The following is a 14617-nucleotide window of genomic DNA, read 5'->3' as shown; positions in this document are numbered from 1 at the left end:
TTTTCGCAGCTAGAACAATAGCAACACCCAAACTTCTTTTGTTATTCTGATCCCGTCTATGGTTTAGCCATTCCTATCTTGGAAGTAACATGCCTAGGTGCGTACGTGCGAAGTCAAGCCGGCGACACCACTGTCATCGGGTAAGAAATACTGATATCTTGCTAGTACGGACCAGCCAAAAGAGATAGAAGCTGTGAGAATCAACTATTGTCACGCGGTGTTCCAGAGACAATTGGGAGAACAAACCAGATGATGGAAACCTATCGAAGATATAGGGCCGCATGGCTTCTTGGTACCTACTATTGACCGGAGAATAACCCCTCCAACAGAGCTAGCTCTAGACATCTCCCCACTGTTTTCGCTGCGTTCTGTATTGTTCCTTTCCACTGTCACTCTACAGATATAGTCTATGGAACAAACGGAGCGGAACCGTTGCAGATGTTGCCGCCTCCTGCTGGGACGCATCGTATCATTCTTTGAGAAGACGAGATGATTTCGGTATCCAGGTCTCCCTCCGTACAGAGAGAAGAGAATGATGGCGACATTTTACTAGAGCTAGCAAGCCTCGTGCCCAGCATCACAACGTTGCATTCAGGAAGACTGAGGCGGATGAGCTCCTGATAGATTGCTCTCTTTTGAAGAACGAAAGCGATACGAAACCTAGACGCGGCCATAGACCACAATGAGAACCCAGAATGGTTTTACTCAGATGGGGACTGTACGGAAGCGGGCAGTCACCCTATATTGAGGCATCAGCCATATCAAGCTTGATTAAATGCCGATGCATTATTTTGGTGCAGGGACCGATATATGACAAGGCAACGCCTTGCCCTTGCTCTCCTGCTAAAGCCAAAGCCAGAGATTACTCTGCCTCTTTCCTACCCCCCCAGTTTCCTTTTTCATCGCAAATTTGTTCTCCACGTACTCTACCTTGTCTTTCCTACCGGGTCTCTCGACATATCGCTGTCTGCTTCCACTCGTCGATCTCCACAGGCGAAAGAAACCCCCAGATCGAGATGACTTGAGCTGTTCAATGTGGCTTGGACAGGCTGGCTACGCAGGACAAAAGACCTAAAAAAGCCCAAGAGCCCAAGAAAGAGACTATAACGAAATATATTCGCACTGAGATAGGGTTATACAAACCCAAGTGTCATGGTATCTTTTATGGCCTAGTGATAACGTCCCGCTGGGCATCTGACCTGAACAAACGCATCCCATGCAAGCCTTCATCTTCTGTCCTTCGTGTACCCCTGAGTACTGAAGCCCTAGTTGAAAGAGCTTGATGAGGCTTTTGACCAGGTCATTGAAGCTGGTCGAAATCACAGAACTTGCCCTTCGTTCGACAGTCTCACTTGTCTGTGCACGTGGAAGTCATCCAGACCCATCAGGTTGATGTTCGTTTACTACACTGGACTTTACATTCGCAGACTGGTGACCAATAATTTCATTAAGCCAACGAGATTTTTGATCTATGTGGAACTGGATAAGGAAATGTGTGGTGATGCCTCGGTCAGAACCAAGTTGTACTCAGTTTGCAGTCTTCATGATACAGTAGCTTAATATAAGATTACTGACGAAGCGCAAGACTCATATCTTCTGTAGCCGAGTGATATGCCTTTTCCATAGATAGGTATACTTTTATACGCAAGCTATCCTCAACGATAGTAGTTATATAACTCATCCCAAACAGCCCAATAAACACCTCATTAACTTTATCCAAACGAACCAACCGCTCAAACCAACCTTTCCAACAACAAACAGCCAAATCAATCATAAAAATATCAAAAGAAAAAAAAGTTAATACCCCCTAAGAGCCACCCGCTCCCTCAAAACCTGCATCTCCCTCTCCCCCGCAATAATCGAAACCCCGTAAAGCCTACCATCCTCCGGACCCCTCAAAAAGCTCTCCCCCTGAGGATCCCCCCAAACCACAACCCTCAAACACCCACAATACTCATCCGCAAACCACAGTGCCTCCTCCTCTCCCTCACGCACAACCTGCATCATCTCCTGGCCCCCATCCCCACCCACCATCACCTCCCGCAGGTCCTCCCCGGGGTGTTCCTCGCGGTACTTGTCCACGCTGAGCCCGTTGCACCGTGCGCTAGGCATGTGCAGCACGTCGTGGAGGGTGAGCTTGTGCGGGCGGGGGTCGTTCGGGGCGCGCTGCACGGTGAGCTCGACGGTGCCGATGCCGAGGACGCGTCTGTGGGAGATCTTGCAGGGCGCGCGTCGGTAGGTGCTGAATGTTGCGCGGTTGCGGGCGTAGTGTGTGTTGCCGCCTGTTAGGAGCCAGTCCCAGCATCTGTTGTAGGTGTTTTTGTTGGAGGAGTGGGTGGTTTTGTTGTTGGTTTTGTTGTTGGTTTTGGTGTGCTGGTGTTGGTTGTTTTTGTGGTGGTGGGGGGGTTTGGAGTAGGGAGTGTAGTGGGGTGGTTGTTGTTTTGTTGAGTTGGGCATTTTACTTTGTTTATTAAATCATTTGTATAGAGTTGATTTGCTGTTGATGTTGCTGCTTTTATCCCGAGTGAGGAGTAAGAGGTACCCACGTGTAGGTGGGATATAGAGATAGAAGGAAAGAGATAGTATGGTGATGTGAGAGAAGATGGGTAGATGTATAGATGTACAACGAGAGTCAATTACCTGTAGGAATGAGACGGCACAATAACGATTGACTTAAAAACACTCCTACAATAATTAGGGCAGAGAAATTGAAGCGTGGAGTATAGTAGACAAGGGGAGCTTTTATTCAGTGAGGTCGTGATGTCAGAGGCGAATCGTCTTCTTGGTTACCAATTGTGTTGCTTCCACTCTTCTTAGCTCAGCGATCTGGATCTTTCTTTTTCTTTGATTTATTATTATTATTTGTTTTTGATTGGTGGTTTATCACTCGTAAGCATTTACCTAGCTCGAGTCCATCTAGTCTAGACAGTCACTAAAAGATAGGCAAATACAGCAATGTACGATTCTATGTACATCGATATACTAAGGCTGTCTACTTCCATGAAGTATCCCCTCCACCCGCTCAGCAATCGCCAACGAACTCGTCAACCCCGGACTCTCGATCCCCAACAGATTCACAAACCCCGGAAACCCATCCTCCTCCTGGATGATAAAATCCTGGAACCCCGTCCCGGAGTTCACAGCCCCCCCACGGCCCAACTTGGGCCGAATCCCACAGTAGTCCAGCGCGATAGCATCGGTGTCAACGCCCGGCAGGTAGGCGCGGATCTCCCCCAACGCCTGCTGCAGACGGTCGGGGCTGGGCGTCAGGTCATCCGCACTGTCCACCCACTCCACGTCAGGACCAAACCGGAGACGCCCGCCCATGTCCAGCGTAAGATGCGTGCCGAGGCCGCCGTGGCCGGGCAGCGTAGCAGGATAGACCAGCACGGAAGTCTTGGGCCGCGACGCCGCGTACGAGAAGTACGTGCCCTTGGCGTAGTACGGCGTGCGGTGGCGGTCATCCGGCAGCACCATGTTATTGATCGCGCAGGCGAAGTTGCCCGCACTGTTGATGAGCGTCTCCGCTACAATCGACGTCGTCTCGCCGCCCCCGCTGCCCGACTGCGCCGTGATGCGGTACCCGTCGCGCCCGCCGTTCAGCGCCTCAATGTCCGTCACCCGCGTCAGGAACGCGCAGTCGCCGCCCCGGTCTTCAAAGTCCCCCTGTAAATATGTCATCAGCGAGTGGCTGTCCACGATGCCCGTCGTAGGGCTCTCCACGATGCCCGCTAGCGCCTGCACGTCGGGCTCGCGATGTTGCGCCTCTTCGCGTCCGACGAGCCGCGTTGGAACCCCGATGTCTTGCGCGTGTGCGTGGACCCGCTGTGCGGCTGCCCATTGTTCTTCTGTCTGTGCGACGATCCACTTTTTGGTGTTGATGTGCGGGATGCCTTGGCGCGCGCAGAGGTCGTACATCATTTCCTTGCCGCGGATGCAGAGGCTTGTTTTTAGCGAGTCGCGTCCGTAGTATAGGCCGGCGTGGATGACCTGGGGGATGTTAGATTCTCCTCTTCTTCCTTCCCCTAGTTTAGAGTACACACCTCTGAATTGCGACTACTCGTCTCTGTCCCCGGGGCATCATGTCTCTCCAGGAGAATAGTCGACGTTCCTTCCCGCGCAGCCAGCTGCCGCGCTACCGCGAGTCCGACCACACCGGCGCCAACAACCTTCTCTCATCAGCATTCATCTCTTCCAATGCCTAAAAAAGAGAGGGGGAAATACCGCATGCGTAACATCCGCCTGAACAGGGCGCGCACACGAGAACCAGCGGGGTCGCGCGGCGACACGCAGACGCCTGGAAAAAGAAAGACACGGACGGGCGGCCATAGTTCATGCAATGATCCTTATCGAGGAATAAAGACGGTCATTGCCTCGCCGGGAAAAACAAGAGGGCAAGGTATGATAGTTGTAGGTAGGACCGAATCAATCAGGTCGTAAGGAGGACAACTAGGATAAGCTCGGCTCGTGGGCGACGATCGGCCGGGGTCGGCGCCGATTCCGACTGATAAGGACGGCCATGGTAAATACTTTATAAGTAGGTCCAATGATGCGCTTGACGATGCACGATCATAAAACCCGGATCAATCTGGCTGGTCCTTTATAGGCCCGGAATATGCGATACTAATCATCCATTGCGAGTTGCTTCGTCAGGATGACATACAGACATATCACGTGATACATAGACAGGTGAATCATAAACATCAAATCAATTGAACTCCTCTCTTGACGGTTTTTTTTTCGACTCAACCTGTTCTTTTCGTGTAAGGGACTGTGATGAGATGACATGCCGTGCTATGGAGAATGTACCGCAGAGCTTAAACCCTCTGGAAGGAACATCTCTGGTATTCTGAGTCCTTGATGAGAATAGGGATGGTTCTACCAGATTATTAGAAGTGTCTGTATGTATATTGATCCAGGCTAACGATGTACTAGGGATATAAATCCGGGCCCTGCCAACTAGGGGACGGCCTGTGAAAGTGAGGGAAACAGTTCTAAAACCGCCAATAGGGATCTCTCTCGTCCAAAGAGCAGCCTCTGATATCCCAGTATAGAGACTTGGCTCTTAGAAAGGCTCCTGGGACTACAAATAGACATGATTCTAGTCGATCGCACCCGTATCCCAAGATAATAACTCATTGCCAAACAGATCATCATGGAAGAGACGAAGCCCGCGCGAAAGATTCCCCATGCTCCACTTCGCCGACTTTTCCAAAAGTCTCTCATACTTTCTCAAAACGTGTCGTGCCGACAGGCAGCCACTCGGGAGGGGAACGCCGTCCATGGACACCGTGCCACTGTTGCGGATGAAGTTGATTGCCAGGTTGTCCGACGGCTCGGGGTCCACTATGCTGGCGAAGCACTCCGTGCCCAGTGTCGGCCACTGAAGATCGTTCAATAGTTCGATAGATGTGCTACCGGCTGGCGGAGCCTTGGGCTCGGGCACAGTGAGCTTGTAGAGCGCCAACACCAGCGCCGCGAAGAATAAAGAAGATTCCGAGTGAAACAGCAGGTGTTTGGCGCCCATGTCGTTCGCGATAGCTTTGTGAATGGCTTTGTAGATGTGCGCCGCGTGCAAACAGGCCCGTCGGGCTGCCGGTGTCTGCGACCATGCTTTGATCTGTCTGAGGGAGGTCTTACGCACGGAAGTGGGCACGTTCCTTTCAGAAGCCCGGATGAAGAGCTGTAGGTCGGCCGTGAGGGTCATGCACATGATGTGCCACATGATAGCGACGTTGGGATTTAACCGCTCCAGGACGTCACCGTACTGGTGGGCGATCTGAATCTGGAGCGATAACAGACAACGCGCGCGGCTGTCTGTCGCGAATACGTAACCTGGAACAAAAGGCTGGCTGGCACGGTTCAGCAGTAAGCGATGGTAGGCCTCCGACTGCCGGAGCTGTATCATGGCCAATACTCCGTACATGCAGACGTCATCTACTGGATTGCCTAACGAGGGAACCTTGATGCTCTCCAACGAAGTCAGCACGATTGGTTGCAGAAGGTTGCCCTCGCCACCGATGAGCTCCCACTGCCCAGAGGTGTCGGCCTCGAATAGAACTTGATTGTTCGGGGGAATGAACTGAACGGACCCAGGCGTGATGATGGGCGTCCGACACAAACGCCACGAGTACCAAGAGTCCAGCAACAAGAGACCGACGATCATGCTGGACAGATCAGAATCAGAAACCTTTGACTGACGAGGCTACCAACTGACCGCTTTGCAGATTCGACTCTGCCCCAGGCCTTCCATCTGGCATCACGGTCCTGGATTGTTTTCGACAGATTCGTGTTGGGTATTTGCCCATCGATGGAGGCAAAAAGGCCGTGATCTTGTGCGATCTAAGAGTATGTTAGTTGGCTAGGGCGAGGCAGTAGGAGTGGTCCACATACCGAGATCAAATCAACCCAAAGCATTGTGCTTTTCTCGATATGTTCCTGTTTATATCAAATTTAGTTTCTTGCTTGCTACAAAATGGATATAAGATTGAAAAAAGAGAAAAAGAGAGAGAGAAGGTTACTTTTGTAAAAACCACCATATTCAAGAAAAGAAAGGCGGTTGCAAAGATTGACAAGGTGCTCGGTGTGCTGTCATTACCGGCAGAGGCAGAGCATTTGGCCAATTCAGCCTTGATCATTCTCAAGAAGGGCTAAGATGATCAGCTTTCGTTCCATCGAACCAGGACTGGCACATACCAAATAACTCCTACGGACGAAGTTGAGGGCCTCTTTGGTCCCCAGCACGACCATGCCAGTGAGACACATTGTGTACAGGAGCAACGGCGGGGCGTTCTTCGCCGAAAACGTCGGAAGATGGATAAAGGGTAATGCAGGGTGAAACTGGCGAATGAACAGATCCAACCCTTGGTTTAGGACGTCCGTCGGAGGGAAGGCAGAGGGAGCGCCGAATGGGGTGGTGGAAACCCCTTCGCAAAGGGCAGCCTGGAGCTGTTGCCGGCATTTCTCATCGACGTTATAGCGTGTGCCCTGTAGTGAACCGTCTTCATTGTCATCCGGTTTTTGTGCCAAAGGAATGGAAAAGATATTGTCGAGTGTGCTGCTGGCCACGTTCTCCCAGAGACGGTTCCTGAGCTGTGCCGTGTGATCGGATTGCCCTTGGCCGCCGGTGAGAACGGGGTCAGAGGAGGGCATATCGTCTGAATTGAGGCAGGCCTGTTCGTTTATAACTATGGGATTGTACTCAAGGCGAATATCCTCAGGTTCAATATGTGCTTCATAGCAGTAGCAGAAGGTGTCCGTGAAGGGTAGGCCGCGTGCACTGGCGACGCCAATAAGTCTCATCCGTTCTTTCCTTTCTCGGGGATCCTTCCACTGACACAGTACAGTTGCAAATGAACAGTGATCTGATGAGTATATCCAATCTTGGTCACTGCACCAAATGGCAGTTTGGGAGGGTTTGGATTTACTGCCATACCATATTGTACTCTTTTGCAAAGACGATCTCATCCGATTGACGTCGGTATAAACTTATAATCGGGAATAGCTATTTGCAACGGCCGGCCCTCTATGCTGAGTACCCAGATTTTGCTCTATCATGGACTTAAAATGTAGGAACTGTGGTCATGTATTGGGGGAAAAGCATCACCTTCAACAGCATGGACGGGCTCGTTAGTCTTTTCTCTGCTTCCTCCTATGTAGAGTCTACTGACCCTTGGCTATAATGTCCCAGACAGAGGGGAAACATTCAAATGCGATGTGTACCATAAACCGTTCGTTCGTAAGTATGTCATCTTCTTGCAATCCATCTCATACAAGCCAGCTTTCAAAGATATCTTTGTATTTTCAAGAACACTATATTCGATTTATCATGGCACACTTACGGAGGAGATACTACGTAGATAGTATAAAGTGGAGAACTCGTCGCCCCACCGTGATCGTTGGGGTTCGATTTGCAGTGCTAGTCTGAACATGGACTACAACAAGTCCATTTCCACCTCTCGAACATATCAAAGTATCGAGTGGATCGACATGTTAGAGCGTTCAGGGTCAATTGGCATAAACAATTCCCGAGATCTCCCTACCCGATGTCGGGCCCGTCCTCGGCATCGGGAGGCGGCATTCACGACTCGCAGGGCCCGGATAATCGCTTTGTCGGTGGAATCTTGACATGGATAATATAATACATCTTTCTTTCTCCTCTCTTCTTCCCTTCCTTTTCTTTCCCCTCTTTATCCAGTTAATGTTCAATTGATATTGAACAACCATGGCCAGGCCCATCCTCCCCACAGCGGTCCGTCCGCTCTGGCGACGGACCTTCTCAATAACCGCTTCCCAACGCGCAATCGATAAAATATGCGCCTCCGCCCCAGAGGCAATCCGGGAAATGAAAGGCTCGTCGACCGTCCTCTGCGGCGGCTTCGGCTTCTCCGGCGTCCCCAACACGCTCATCAACGCCGTGCGCGATCGTCCCGATATCACCGACCTGACCGTCGTGTCCAACAACGCCGGCATGCCGGGTAAAGGACTCGGCCAGCTTCTCGAGACGGGCCGCATCTCCAAGATGATTGCCTCGTTTATCGGCGAGAACAAGGTGTTTGAGAAAATGTATTTGAGCGGTGATCTCGCGCTCGAGTTGACGCCTCAGGGCTCGATCGCGGAGAAGTGCGCTGCGGGCGCTGCTGGTGTTCCTGCTTTCTATACCCCTGCTGCTTATGGGACGATTGGTACTTCCCTCTCCTTCTCTCTCTTCTCCCTCACATAACATGTATCATATCATACTAATGAAGTAGTCCAAACCGGTGCCCTCCCCATCCGCTACAACAAAGACGGCAGCATCGCCGAGACATCCCAGCCCAAAGAAACGCGCCAATTCAACGGAAAGAACTACCTGCTCGAAGAATCCATCTTCGGCGACTACGCGCTCGTCAAGGTGCACAAAGCCGACAAGCTCGGCAACTGCACCTTCCGCAAAGCAATGAACAACTTCAACGAAGCGATGGCCAAAAACGCAAAGTACACCGTCGTGGAAGCGGACCACATCGTTGACGTCGGCGAGCTTGCCCCCGAAGATATTCATCTGCAAGGGATCTACGTGAACAAGGTTATTCAGAGCGAGGGCGGCGCGCAGATCGAGAAGTTGACGATTGCGCGCGATCCCGAGGAGATGCTCAAGGGTGCGGACTCGGAGGTGACGGCCAGGCGGGAGCGGATTGTGAAGCGCGCTGCCAAAGAGTTCCGTGATGGCATGTATGTGAATCTGGGCATTGGGATGCCGCTGATTGCGCCGTCGTACCTTCCTGAGGGCGTGGAGGTTATCTTGCAGGCTGAGAACGGCATCCTCGGGCTAGGCGGCTACCCTTCCTCGGCTGAGGAGGCCGACCCGGACTTGATCAACCCCGGCAAGGAGACCGTCACGCTCAACGGCGGCGCCTCGGTGTTCGGCTCGCACGAGAGCTTCGGCATGATCCGCGCAGGCCGCATCGACCTGACCATGCTGGGGGCGCTGCAGGTCAGCCAGTACGGCGATCTGGCGAACTTTATGCTCCCCGGGAAGGTCAAGGGCGTCGGCGGTGCCATGGATCTTGTGGCCAACCCTGAGAAGACCCGCGTGGTCGTCACCATGGAACATACGGATAAGAAGGGCAATTCGAAGATTCTGCCTGAGTGCACGTTCCCGCTGACGGGGCCGCGCTGTGTGTGGAAGATCATTACCGATCTGGCGGTGTTTGAGGTTCATCCGACGGAGGGGTTGACGCTGGCGGAGCATGCGGAGGGAGTTACTGTTGAGGAGATTCGGAGTAAGACGTTGGCGCCGTTTGTGGTTGCTGACGATTTGAAGTTGATGTAAAATGACGTGCATGTATATACCATAGATTATGAATGATTCCATACCTTCAATAGTGTACTATATTTTGATAAAGAAGGCGATACTTGTTACATACAGTAAAGAAGAGGAATCACCACTCAACTACAAAACATCATAACAATTGAGCTTCAAGTAACCCATACTATATTCAATGCAACGTCTATACTAGAATTCAGACTCACCATACCCTGGAAATCCGGCTGTAGAGCAATACTCCCCTCGGGGCCATTCCCCATCAAATCACGGATATAGTAGGGCTACAACAAATCCCGCCGACCACCGGATAATGAAACAGCCGCCCCTACCTATCTACCCACTCTAGGAACCAGCCAGTATATTATATTAAGGCACCTACATAATACCTATAAACCCCGGGAATCCTCTTATAAACCCCATACAAATAAATATATTATATCCTCTGTATTGAATCCTATCGGATATCTCTAAGTATATAGGTAGGTACTCAAGGTAAGATAAAGTAAGGTAAGGTAAAAGCAACCAATCCATACAATTAACTGCCTACCCATGACTATCATACGTGTAGTCAACCACTAGAGGTTAGCAATTACTACTACAGAGCTAGATAAAATCTTTGTGGAGTATCTGTCTATAGTAACTGATATAATGTCTATGAACAAAGAGTTTCATTAGGCAACTCGCACCATGGGTTGACTGACTCACTAGCTCAGAGTCACTTGATTCTTCAAGCCTGTTAATGTGGCAAGGTCCAAGTCTCTATAATATATTAATATGCCCACTACTAAATAGGGATGATCTACGATATACGAGTATACAGATAATCCGTGAGGAAGTCATAAGTCTATATTACACTCGTCTCAAGCAAAGTACAGGATACGAGGGTAGAGGATGAGATAGGAGAGGAGAGGAGAGGATAGAGATGGGTAGGGATAGGGATGGGGATGAGGATAGGCGTAGGACAAGAAGATAGAAGGTGGGGGGAGACTTCATAACTTCCTCCTTCTCGTAACGTGAACAAAGCATGAAAAAGGAAGAAAAAGAAAAAGGAAAACCCGTGACATCCGAACAACTTTTGAATCTCCGATCCCATTTGACTCTGCAATTTCCCCCCTTCTTCCATTCATGCGATCGATCGATCCGTTCGAGTGGTATCACCGTCTGTGCTGGAACTGTGCATGGCCCATGCTGTGCACATACAGTCAGACATCGTAAAGATCACTCAATACGAGCCGGTGATACCGCAAACAAAGAACGTTTGGAAACCGAGGGATATCAGGATCAGGAGAGAAGGTAACGGAAAAAAAAAGAAAAAAGAAAAAAAAAAAAGAAAAAAAATAAGATAATGAAATGGAGATGGAAGATAAAAAAAAAGGGAATAAGATAAAGGTAAGAAAATCATCGTTAATTCGAGCAAGGGTAGGTCATCATCAAAAAAGCGATCGGTGAGTCAGAAATATCTCCCGAGGAGGGCAGAACGGCAGACGCCGAACTACTTTTCATCACACGTTGAGATAGAATCTACGACTTGTTCTCCTCCGTGGAAGCTTCCTTGGCAGCCTCCTTGGGCTTAGCCTCGGCCGTCGCTTCACCATCACCCTTGTTCTTCATGTACTCGTCATAAACGCTGAGGGCCTCGTCGACCTTGGCGCGGAGAGCCTCATCATCATCAAGACTATGCAATATTAGCATGATCCATGCATGGACGAGAGTTATAAAGGAGAAACTTACAGGCCAAGCAGCTCAGCGTTATCCATCTCCAAAAGCATGCCAGTGATCTTGCCTGCCAACTCAGGCTGCTGAGACTGGATCTTGGGATAGAGTGCCTCACCCAGCATCTGCTTCTGCTGAGGGGCGGGCATAGCAGCGATGTTCTGGCTGCTGGTGGCGGCGGCGGCGGCCTCCTCCGGACGACCCGCGGCGGGCTGACCGGCGTTCTGTCCGCGACCACCCTGGGGACGGCCCATCTGGGGGGGCATACCACCGCGACCCTGGCCAAAGCCGGGGCCACCACGCATACCCTGACCCATGGGCATACCAGGGACCTGACCACGGCCACCAGCACCGCGACCGAACTGCACACCCATCTGGGGGTAGCCCATGCCGTTAGGGATGCCACCGGGACCCATGGGCATACCCTGGGGGAAGTTGGGAGGCAGCTGCTGGCCGGGGCCCATACCGCGTCCACCCTGCTGGCCAGGGAAAGGACCGGGGTACTGACCGGGACGTCCACCAGGGATACCCATCATCATACCGGGTTGGGGAGGGAAAGCCATGCCACCACGCTGGCCACCAGCGGGAATGAAGCCCTGCTGACCAGGTCCGTAGAAGACGGCGGGTTGCATGTACTAAATAGATGTTAGTCATGTCGACGATCAAGACAATAGGAAAAACAAAAAAAAAAAAACTAGGAAAAATCAAAGTGGAAGGACATACCGGCTGGGGCATGCCGGCGGCGGCGGCAGCCTGCTGCTGGCGGATGGTGTTGCGAGCCTGGATGCTGGCCTCGAGCTGGCTGCGGCGGACATCCTTGCGCTGGGCGAGGGCGACGTAAAGGGGCTTGCCGTTGACCATGCGCTGGTTCATCTCGGTGACGGCCTTGGAGGCCTCATCGGGGCTGCTGAAGCAGACGAAGCCAAAGCCCTTGCTCTTGCCCAGACCCTTCTTCTCACCCTTCTTGGACTCCTGCTCCTCACCCTCGGTGGGCTTCTCCTCGGCATTTTCAGCCTTCTCGGCGGGCTTCTCCTCGGCCTTCTCCTCGGCGGGCTTCTCGGCCTCGGCGGGCTCCTTCTTCTCGTTCTCCTTGTTGGATTCCTTCTCCTTGTCCGAGGACTCGGCGGACTCCTCGCCCTCGGCGTTGGTGTCGCGCATGACCTTGGCGGAGGTGATGGTGCCGTAGGGAACGAAGAGCTCGCGCAGCTTCTCGTCATCAACGTCGTCGGTGAGGTTCTTCACGTACAGGTTGACACCCTGGTACTTGGAGGCCTTCTCCATGCGGGCGGCCTCGTACTGCTTGCGCAGCTCCTCCTCACGCTCGTGCTTCTTCTGGGCACGGCCGACGTAGAGCTTCTGGCTCCGGAGATCCTTCTCGTTCATCTCGTCGACGGCGGCCTGCGCGCTCTCGTGGGTCGAGTAGTTGACGAAGCCGAAGCCACGGCTCTTGCCATCCTGGTCGCGGCTCAGGGTGGCCGAGGTGATGTCACCGAACTTCTCGAAGGCGACACGGAACTCGTCGTCGGTCACCTCGGGGTCGACGTTCTTGACGTAGACGTTGGTGAAGTTGGCCTTCATCTCCTCGAACTTGCTCTGGCGGTCCTTCTTGGAGATGTGGTGGCCGACGAAGACCTTCTTGTCGTTGAGCAGCATGCCGTTGACGTGCTTGATGGCGTTGTTGGCGGCCTCGGCGGTCTCGTAGTGGACGAAACCGTAGCCCTTGGAGTTGGCGAACTCGTCCTGGGCGACCTTGCAGCTCAGGATGTTGCCGAAGGCGGCGAAGGTGTCGTGGAGGGCCTTGTTGTCGATGGCGTTGTCCAGGTTCTTGATGAAGACGTTACCCTGGCCGGTCTTGCGCAGGGCGGGGTCACGCTGGGACCACATGATGCGGCAGGGCTTGCCCTTGATGAGGGTGTAGTTCAGATCCTCGAGGGCGCGCTCGCCGTCGGCGGTGTTGTTGTAGTTGACGTAGGCGTAGCCCAGGGAGCGTCTGGTGACGGCATCACGGCAGACACGGATGGAGGCAACCTGGCCGATGGACGAGAAGAGCTCGTACAGCATGGCCTCGGTCACTGAGGGGTCGAGCTCACCGACGTACAAGGACGCCGAGTGGGGCTGAGAAGGGGTCTCGACGCCGGAGGCCTCGCCGCTGGGGGCGGCCGCGGCAGCAGCGGTGACCTCGGGGGTGCCGTTGACATTGTTGTCAGCGGCGGGGGTGGTCGCAACTTCGGCGGACATTTTGATCAAGATTTTCTTAGTTTTTTTCTTTTCTGTTTATTTGTTTCGTACTGTCGTCACCAAGGAAATATTAGCCAGTGATCAACGTGGGATCTCAGTGGGAAGGATCTCGAATCGACGGGTTTTCACTACTCGATGGATCTCTTCCATTCCCACGGCGCACCGCATCGAACATGACCGATGGAAACAAGAGAATAGACAATCATCGAGAGACCTGCCCAGCGAAGCGAACGACGGGGGATAGAAGGAAGGAGACAAGAGAATGCGAGGGAACACATACAGTGTGCGATACAGCAACCGAGCCGATGATTTCACTGCAAGAAAAACCCAATCAGCAAAGGACGATCTCCAAACCAAATCGACCAGGACACGTACGACCCAAGTCAACTCTTCCAAGCACAAGTCCTAGAAAAGAAGAAGACAGGGAAATTGGTGGGGAGTGAAGAAGATTTGAGGGGGGGTTGGAGGGGAGAGAAGGAAAGGCGGATGAATGAGGAATGGAGAGAAAAAGGCGGCAGAGAGAAAATCTTCCACACAAAAATACACACCGCACAGTTCAAGGGAAGCCGGCGTCGATTAGAAAAAAAGTCTCGGGATTCAAGTATAGGCTGGAAAGTCCACACTTGGAGATATTTTTTCAGGGTTTTCCGGGTTTTTTTGTATTTATTTTAGTTTTTTTATTTTCCGATATGATTCGAAAAAGAAAAGGAAAGGGGAATATAAAGAGGAGGAAGAGCGTGGAGGGAAAGAAGAGGGAGAAGAAGAAGAAGAGCCAGAGAAAAGAACGAGAGAAAGAAAGAATTCTGGATGAGAAGCAGCAAGGCCGAATCCGGTTTAGCTTCTTCTTTCTTTCTTTCTTTTCAC

General features: G+C 52.1%; 5 protein-coding genes across 5 annotated transcripts; 1 reads left to right on the top strand and 4 right to left on the bottom strand.

The window, feature by feature from the left end:
- Window positions 1–1797: 1797 nt before the first annotated feature.
- BDW47DRAFT_122362 (uncharacterized protein) lies at window positions 1798–2457 on the bottom strand (the record flags this gene model as incomplete). The annotated part of the gene is made up of 1 exon (XM_024815827.1): window positions 1798–2457. One exon carries the CDS (start codon window positions 2455–2457, stop codon window positions 1798–1800), a length of 660 nt encoding a protein of 219 aa, XP_024675931.1.
- A 500-nt stretch (window positions 2458–2957) lies between these two features.
- On the bottom strand, window positions 2958–4465 carry BDW47DRAFT_98792 (NAD(P)/FAD-dependent oxidoreductase). Its single transcript, XM_024820727.1, has 3 exons — window positions 4225–4465; window positions 4044–4169; window positions 2958–3990 (listed from the first exon to the last, which is right to left on the bottom strand). The coding sequence occupies exons 1-3, from the start codon at window positions 4327–4329 to the stop codon at window positions 2983–2985; spliced, it is 1239 nt and encodes a 412-aa protein (XP_024675930.1). The 5' UTR covers window positions 4330–4465; the 3' UTR covers window positions 2958–2982.
- Window positions 4466–4600: 135 nt separating this feature from the next.
- Window positions 4601–7152, bottom strand: BDW47DRAFT_132326 (fungal specific transcription factor domain-containing protein; the record flags this gene model as incomplete). Its single annotated transcript, XM_024817527.1, has 5 exons — window positions 4601–6167; window positions 6218–6342; window positions 6394–6438; window positions 6522–6650; window positions 6697–7152. 5 exons carry the CDS (start codon window positions 7150–7152, stop codon window positions 5102–5104), a joined length of 1821 nt encoding a protein of 606 aa, XP_024675929.1. The 3' UTR covers window positions 4601–5101.
- Window positions 7153–8224: 1072 nt separating this feature from the next.
- On the top strand, window positions 8225–9951 carry BDW47DRAFT_115133 (3-oxoacid CoA-transferase; the record flags this gene model as incomplete). The annotated part of the gene is made up of 3 exons (XM_024814762.1): window positions 8225–8684; window positions 8751–9758; window positions 9905–9951. The coding sequence occupies 3 exons, from the start codon at window positions 8225–8227 to the stop codon at window positions 9949–9951; spliced, it is 1515 nt and encodes a 504-aa protein (XP_024675928.1).
- Window positions 9952–11124: 1173 nt separating this feature from the next.
- Window positions 11125–14147, bottom strand: pab1 (polyadenylate-binding protein). The gene is made up of 5 exons (XM_024819009.1): window positions 14129–14147; window positions 14034–14067; window positions 12239–13803; window positions 11534–12150; window positions 11125–11477 (listed from the first exon to the last, which is right to left on the bottom strand). Exons 3-5 carry the CDS (start codon window positions 13751–13753, stop codon window positions 11324–11326), a joined length of 2286 nt encoding a protein of 761 aa, XP_024675927.1. The 5' UTR covers window positions 13754–13803; window positions 14034–14067; window positions 14129–14147; the 3' UTR covers window positions 11125–11323.
- Window positions 14148–14617: the final 470 nt, after the last annotated feature.

Source organism: Aspergillus candidus, assembly GCF_002847045.1.
Source record: "Aspergillus candidus strain CBS 102.13 unplaced genomic scaffold BDW47scaffold_3, whole genome shotgun sequence".
NCBI classification, from domain to species: domain Eukaryota; kingdom Fungi; phylum Ascomycota; class Eurotiomycetes; order Eurotiales; family Aspergillaceae; genus Aspergillus; species Aspergillus candidus.
This window is presented reverse-complemented; position numbering and strand designations above follow the sequence as displayed.